This window comes from Centroberyx gerrardi, chromosome 1, assembly GCF_048128805.1.
Source record: "Centroberyx gerrardi isolate f3 chromosome 1, fCenGer3.hap1.cur.20231027, whole genome shotgun sequence".
NCBI lineage: Eukaryota > Metazoa > Chordata > Actinopteri > Beryciformes > Berycidae > Centroberyx > Centroberyx gerrardi.
Window position 1 is genome coordinate 19153584 of NC_135997.1, and position 8124 is coordinate 19161707.

The following is an 8124-nucleotide window of genomic DNA, read 5'->3' on the forward strand; positions in this document are numbered from 1 at the left end:
GCTGTGGCTCTCTGTCGGACCGTGAATGAACAGAGTACTGTGGCTTCTCCGCTCGTTCCCATGCCCTCTACAGGCAGGGAGACAAGAAAAGTAGGGCACTGCTCAATCTAGACCTGGGAAGGACAGCATTTCCACTACATTTATTTAGAGGAAAAAAAAGAAAAGTGAAAGTCACACACTCATGAGAAAAAAGGAACAAAATCAAAAAGGCCAACTAATGCAATAAAGACTGATGTTTATCTGCTAATTGTGAGGAACCTCTTGGCAGACATTCTTCTCCATCTCTGCACTACATGTATTTGAAATATACATTAATTTTGTGGGATTTGTAAGTAGTATTTGGCAGGATCAGCTGTCCCAGCCACAAGTGATAAGCTGCATTCCCTTCTCTGTCTACTAGTATTTGGCAGAAATCAGAATTTTTTGATGATGAAATGATGAAATAATGAATAGAAAACATCATTTTTAAAGTCCCTTTCCCTATGCAGTTACTTGAACAAAGCATGATATTGGGCAGATTCATACATTACAAAGAATCAGCTGATCACACTATTACACATAATAAGGCCTCAGCTATGTCCATGGTAATGATCAAAGAGTTTCAAAGGTTACTTGTTCAAGAGATATCTGCTGGTTTTCCAGGAAAACAAAACATTCTATGTGAAGAGACACTAATCATGAAAAAAGTGTTTTCTATCTCCATGCTTGAATATGCAAAAGTTATGAAATTGTTATTTGTTTTTATAAAAAAATCTTGACACAACAATTGTAATACTTTTTTCCACCTGTACTTAAACGTTTATTTGGACGCAGTTCTTCAGTATTTGTAGTGCACAATAAGATACATTTTGATGTGTTTGTGCTCATCTATGATGTGGACGATTATGCAGCTGAGCATTGGACAAAACAGAAAAAAAAAAAGAGTAAAAGAAGGAAGAAAAGGTTGAGAGAGATTATCTGATGGCCAAAAATGGAAATCATATAAAGTCTAGTTGTAGTTTGTACTTTTCATGAACTGCATAGCACTCCTAAACATCTGTCACCAAGACTATTCATTAAAACAATTAATTTATGCAAAATGGAATAAAAAAAAAAAACACAGACAAAAGAGGAATTTCAGAAAATGTGTCATATGTTCAAAAACATCAGGCTAATATATACAATGGCAAGTACAGTAAGTTGGTAGATTTGACACAGCAGACAAAGTGGGAGTGATGTAACGGGACACAGGACGTCCCATCATGTGAGAGGTGCATCCCCCTCAGGCCCTGGATTCAAGCACTTCCAAAGACAACATCTTAATTAATTTTGATAGTTAAAAGAGGGTAAAACTAAATTCTAACACAATCAAAGGTCAATAAAAATTTAATATGAAACATATTATACATGCTGGCCTTATGTCTACCAATAAATACATTAAAAACTAAAAACAAAAACAAACAAACAAACTTTCACAGGCTATACTAAAGGAAAAACACGTGCAAAGACCATGCCATTAAGGCATCATGTTAGTAACAGTTCTTAAAGCATTTAACTACAGGAAACTAACAATCAAAAAGTATTCAAATTATTTGGCCAGGAAAAAGTGTAAACCAAAAAAAACACCAATTGTGTCTGTAGTATAAAAACAATGTAAAAGGATCTTCAGTTGAACACTGTATCCCTCCCAGACCTAAAGTCCTCAAGTTATACGATAAATAAATAAAACCAGAATAAGTGTTCTGAGCTGTGCTTTCACATTAACATCACCAACAAAGAAGACGCTCCTGTATATCTGTTAATTTGTGTAAAGCTCAGTTTTCAGCTTTCATAGTTTTTGATAAAGACTATCTACACAGATCACTGAGGCAGCTAAGCCAGCAACATGGCTGCAAGGCACCATCGATGGCAGTTAGAGCAAGTCTGCTGGGTCTGGCTTTGCTCCTGAATGTCAGAAACACAACCAGGCCGATATAAACACCAAGATGGACCCTTAATGTTAGTGGTAGGACCATCGCTTGTCCCTCCTCTTGTTTGGTGTCTACAGTGTTGGGTGTGTATCCAACACTGTGACATCTGTCCCGCTATTGTGAGGAAGGGATGGAGTGGTGGTGGTGTGGTGGGAGGCCACAAGAGTGCGTGACTCTGTCTTCGAAGACAAAGCTGTTCGAACAACCCTCCTCACACACACACACACGTCAGAAGCTGCACTGAGAACTCAGAGCTCATCATGGTTCCTGGTGAGGTCCTCTCCATAGTTGGTAGCTTGACTTCCCACAAACATGTTCCAGTTCTCTAGGATCTCCTCTTTGGTCAGCATCTGGTCCTGAGAAGGGGGGACACGCATGTTGCAAGATCAGCAAGCCTTGTTTTAAGAATATTCGACATGTATAAATATAAGAATAACCAGATGAGCTTTGTTAAATCTTAAATACAAGATGGCAAGAAACAGCACTCGAGCAAGTTGATGGAGGTAAACTTGGTCGAAACATGTTCTACCTTGTCCTGGTCTGACTCGTAAACCAGATGTCTGGCCTCGGCCTGGGCGTGGTCGTAGTCTTGGGGCAGGATCCAGTGGCGGATCTCTTCCTGATCCATCTTCCCATCTTTGTTTAAGTCCCGGAAGTCTGAGAACTGGTCCCTCTCAGTCTTGACCCAGTCTGGCTCCGGACCGCCATCCTCATGGGCAAACATGTCAGCTGGAACAACAAAGGAGCACAGGGATGAAGACAAATGAGGACAATGGCAAATGTAAACCACAAATATAACTTGCACATAACCAAAAACTATTCAGTATTCAGTGATATATATGTGAACATCAGTCACAAATACAGTTTACACCTTAAACGTACCTTTGTGATCAGTTTCTAACAACTGACATAAAAAACAATCTGATTAGGCAAAGCAGATAACCTTAGTAAAGACTATCTGACTATTGGAAATGTAACTGGAAATTCTCAAGATTGGGGAATGGAGGGAGCAGGCTTATGTCACATGCAAGCTCACAAGCTTTCCCAACAAACACAGCTTTGATTCCATAATTAGGGCATCAAAGAGCATGAGGACTTATGGGATGCAGGTCCAAACGGATGAAGGAACCAAAATGTACAAAGAAAAATAATACTTGTGTAGATAAAACTCCTATGCTGCCACATACGAGTTTTAAAAATGCGAGTAAATCCGAGAACGGTCATGGCTGACGCTGACGACTCACCAATATACTCATCCTCATCCACATGTCCGTCGCCATTCTTATCAATGTCCTCCAGGGTTTCCTGCACGCAAAAGGAGGTAATGATGTCATAAAAGGGGGACACAAGGGTCAACAGTAGTGGGACTTTCACTGAGAGCAGTAAAACAAACACGTCGCCCCGGGCGGTACGAGTGAAACTATGAGGCTCTGCTTACAGCTGGGCTGGCAGAATGACACTACAATCACGGATCCACTGCTGATGCCAGCCAAAACCCCCCACGCATTAAAAAGATGCTAGTGTTCAGAGATTTACAACTTGTCTTCCTTTTAAAGTGCAGGCCCACGGTTTTCTCTGTGATTACCTGTATTTGACTATCTGCGGGATAAAGGCTGGCCTTGTGAAACGACCGTGAAACAGCAACCACTCACACACACGAATGCAATGCATACAGGCGCAACACATGCATGCAGGTACACACACATCCAATCACATCCTTCCCTGCAGGTTAGATGCCCTCCCTGAACCTTGATGAATGTTTAATGGCCATTTAGCTTCTCTAGCCTAGTGGCTGACTAATAATAAACAGGAACATGTGTTCATTAAAAATATAAAACCTATAGACCAATATAGACCTCTGTAAACACTGGCTGGTGTGAGAGATCTCCTGTACATCCCATGAGTGTGTGTGAGCTCTACCTACATTAGGCACATCAGATCATGTAGAAATTGAGGAACACTTTCGCTTTTAGGTCTATTTAGGGGCTTTTTCCCCGACGCACACATAACTTTAAGTCGTCGTTTGTCTTGCTGATCTATAATCATGCCCTTTCCAAAGCTGCAAAGTGTCTCTTTTTTTAGAATTACGTTTCTTCCCATGACTAGATAAACCATCAAGGACTCGTCGTAGCAAGGTTGTGTAAGAGATCTGTGTTAAAGTGGCTTTGGATGTTTTGGGAATCCAACCCCTGGCTCTTGTGAAACACGCGCCTCTTATTATCTTTAGCCAGACTAACCACAATCAATGAAGATGCGACTGCCTGAACGGGTCTTTGGTAACATTCGGTAACATCTTAAAAATGAACTATTAATAATTAACTCTGTCAAATGGGTTGTACAACTTTTATGAACACAGAGGCATAGTGCATTACTTCGACCGTTTGCCACGCAACTGTTCAGCACAGCCAAATTTATATTTAAAGATCGAGTCTTAAATGGGATAGTCGGTCCATCCCACTAGACCTGCTCCAAAAAAATATAAACTCAATCATTTCCGGGCCGAGTTAAAATTTCATTAGGGAGTTATCCAAATGTAGCACATTTATCCAAGCAGCCCATCAACTTAAACAGATAAATAGAAACTCCAATCTGTTCCTGGAATTAAATAATACTTCTAAAGGGGCAGACAAGTTGCAAATCCAACTTGAAGAAACTCTTTTTTTTCCTCAAATACAAATTTTAATACCTAACACTCCTCAGTATGCCTTCTATACCAATTCTGTGAGAAAACGAAAAAAGACTGACACCTCCCGGTCTGACTCTTTCTAATCACACTTAATTACCATGTGGTTACAGTAGGCTTACCAGAACCACGATATCCCTCATGTGGTCAAACTCCTCGGGGTGGAGGAAGGCTGTGAACTCCTCTCTGTCTGCTGCCTGATCCCCATTCGCATCAGCTGTTTTGAACCTCCTCTCGTCACGAGGAAGCATCTTCTTAAAGCTGAACTGGTCTGTTGCATCCTCAAACTCCTCTGGGTTGGCTGTGAAGATGAATGAAAGACGAGACAAAAGATTACAATAAACTTGCAAACACTGTGCGTAATAAAGACATCCTAACAAGGTCACTACGTGCCAGAAGCGAAGGAAATCGTACCGAGGTAGTAGCCATACGTGGCTTGCTTGTACTCATCCCATGAGATCTTGTTGTCTTTGTTCAGGTCGTAGTCTGTCCACACCTTGGCCACGTTCTCATACACGTAACGCTTCTGCACCCGCTTGATCCAACTCTTGAGTTCACTGGTGGTGATGTAGCCATCTGCGTTGCTGTCTATCCGGTCCACTATCTTACTGTGAGGCAAAGGGAATACACACATATAGGGCCTTGGTTAGTGTCGTTTATTTAAAGGATTGAAGCATCAAAAATCTGACATCAAAGCAAATATGGATCTATTTGGCATATTCTGAAGAAATGACAGAGGACATGACAAGTGTTGAAGTGGCAAGAAGCATTCATTCACTCAAATCTCTGCCATTTCACTTCCAGCCCATTGATAAATTTAGAAAAACAAAGTGGGCTACTATAACTACTGACAGGCAGAATATAAATAAATATTTGGTAGGCCCATTTTTGCTGTAAGGGACCTGGACTCAATGGAAGAGTGCACTAGACTAGTATAACGGATGGGCTAGTCCATTTAGGAAAGATGCAGTGAAGTTGTAGCGTATTCTTAGATCTCGGCTGCCACGTTGTGATGTTACAAGGATCCTCCCACTCACAGCACTACAGGAAAGGGATTTCTTTGGGGAAAACGCCCATTTAGCCAACGTGTGTTACATGGTGCCAACTTGTCATCCAAGCAGCGGCGAAAATATCACTTTGTTGAGCTACACTAGAACTGTATGGAAAGGCACACCGACGTCAGGGACACGTATATGCAACGTATAGGCTACGCTGCAGTTTGCCACAGCAGCACTGTATGAAGATGCTGACAGCGCCTCTCACGACTTCACTCCAACTTTCTCACCTACAAATGGTTCTTTAATGAGTGATCTATAATTAAGACTAGGCAATTAACCCCGCGAATGTGTGCGAATGGCAGCGGCATAATAATGCACAGTTATATCATGGAGGTTTGCTGGCATGCACACATGTTTCTCAGGCAGCACTCGGGCTGAAGTTGTGAAACTTTAATATCCTTAGCCTGAACAGTTACACGCAATAGGCTCCAGCAGGAGATAAGTGGGCGTGCGTGATTTACGAAAACAAAAAGGACCAATGCAGACTAAATGTGTGACAATGTAACACTGGCTTGGTCCCAGAGTGTCAACTAACCCCCCTGATGATATTTACACGACTGTTTGCTACAGATAAATGAACCCTAGGCACTACACAGCTTGTCTAGGCCTACATCCCTGGACTAGTGAGAGTAATAATGTTTTTCCTTACCCAAGCCTGTCCTTGCTCTCCTCAGGAGTGAGCTGGTCAAATGTTGTGGCCTCCTCTTTGCCAAGAAAGGCCTCATGGTCGTATTGGTAGCTTTTATTGTCTTCGTGGGCTTGCCTGCTCAGCTCTGGGTCATGATGAACCCTTTCCTTTCTTAACGTTGGCTTACCATGCACCGCAACAGTGCAAAGAAGCAAAGCACAAACGCAGCTGTAGACGTCCATCAGTTAGGGCTAAAGCTGGGTTTTTCTGAGGTCAAGTCAGCTGTTTCTGAATAGGCCTGTGACACTATGCAATGCACAATGAGCAAGCGGCAGATGTAGCCACTTGGACTGCTTGTACCTCTACACACTAACCTCCCTCTCTTCAACAGCGGAGAGCAACAATGTTGCAGCGGCGCCGCATCCAACAACCAAACCTCTGAGCTGTGCTAAAAAGCCTACAGGTCCGGGGAGAACAACTACAACACACCCGGGGACGGTTTTTCGGCAGTCCTGTCTGGTTTGCCGAAATAAGGATGCAACCAAACCGGGTTTTCTTACCGCCTTACGTACAGCCAGTCACAGTGTCCGTTTCAGACAGGGTTCAGCCCCGTCCAGCGGTAGTGTCTCTGCCATTGGTTCAGGGGCTGTCCGTAACACGAGAACACTCCAGGCGCCACGTTGCAAGCTGACACGCAAACTCACTGGCGCTGTGGAGTCGAGCGTGGATGTCTGAGTCCAAACCGAGACAGAAACACGAGTAGTTTCTTCTCAGGTGTCCTGCAGCTCCACGGCCCAGGAGGTTGGTTTCATATCACACACCTAAGCCTCACTTACACCAGTTTACAATTGAGACATTGGCCGCAAAGGTGTATGACTGTGTGTATGTGTATGTGCGCGTGCGCGAGTGTGCATAGGACTTAAATAGGGCTCAAGCCCTTGGTTTGCCCTGCCACTGACAAATATGCCACTCCCCAGAATGTGGTCACCCACATAGTTTCTAAACTAAAAATAAAAACAGCGTATCCTTAGAAACCGGGACCCTACTCAAAACATGGCACCCCGACCATCCTTAAAATGGTTTTAGGTGTATCCTCCCCACCCAACAGTTCTGTACACAGTACAGTGATGGTGTGTGTGTGTGTGTGTGTGTGTTTGTGTGTGTGTTTATGGCAGTTTATGGCAGTAATCAAGACCACCCCAGCAGAGACAAAGACCTTTCCTAGACCAAATCAGGAGCAAGTTGTATCTGTTTCAAGACAATGAAGTGAATACTGTGCAAGTAGTTATATTAATGATACTACAGTAGCATACATTTATTTTCTATTTGGAATATACACAGTATAGGCTCAAAGCTGCACAACACAACCTCAGAGTTAGGCGAGGGATAATATTTGGATTGTTGAACATCATACAAAGCCATTACATCATTCCTCAGTCATTCTGAGAGTGGGAGAATGAATTTCTTTGATCCAGTATATTATGATGACTCTTTAGGTTTAAGACTGCTTGCTGCCTTGTGGAGGCTTGCAGCCTGGTTAGTGCCACAGAAAGTTGCCAGCCTCTAGTAGCTATTTCTAGTCCAGCAGAGGAAAAGTTTTGACCAACTCCTGCTTGTTCCGGTTTTTGAAATGCAGGCCGGCACTGGCGGGAGAGGGATTACTTGAAAAAGACAGAAGAGTGTGTGTATAAGCGTGTGTGTGTGTAGTTGTTTGACTTTGTATTGTCCATGCTTGTAATGTTTTGTTTAGAGAGAGAGAGAGATACAGAGAGAGAGAGAGTGAGTGAGAGAAAGAGAGAGACAGAC

The 8124-nt window shown here is 42.8% G+C and overlaps 1 protein-coding gene across 1 annotated transcript; it reads right to left on the bottom strand.

Moving 5' to 3' along the window:
- Nucleotides 1–743: 743 nt before the first annotated feature.
- rcn1 (reticulocalbin 1, EF-hand calcium binding domain) lies at nt 744–6832 on the bottom strand. Its single transcript, XM_071907073.2, has 6 exons — nt 6340–6832; nt 5047–5240; nt 4755–4933; nt 3194–3254; nt 2479–2678; nt 744–2305 (listed from the first exon to the last, which is right to left on the bottom strand). The coding sequence occupies exons 1-6, from the start codon at nt 6558–6560 to the stop codon at nt 2198–2200; spliced, it is 963 nt and encodes a 320-aa protein (XP_071763174.1). The 5' UTR covers nt 6561–6832; the 3' UTR covers nt 744–2197.
- Nucleotides 6833–8124: the final 1292 nt, after the last annotated feature.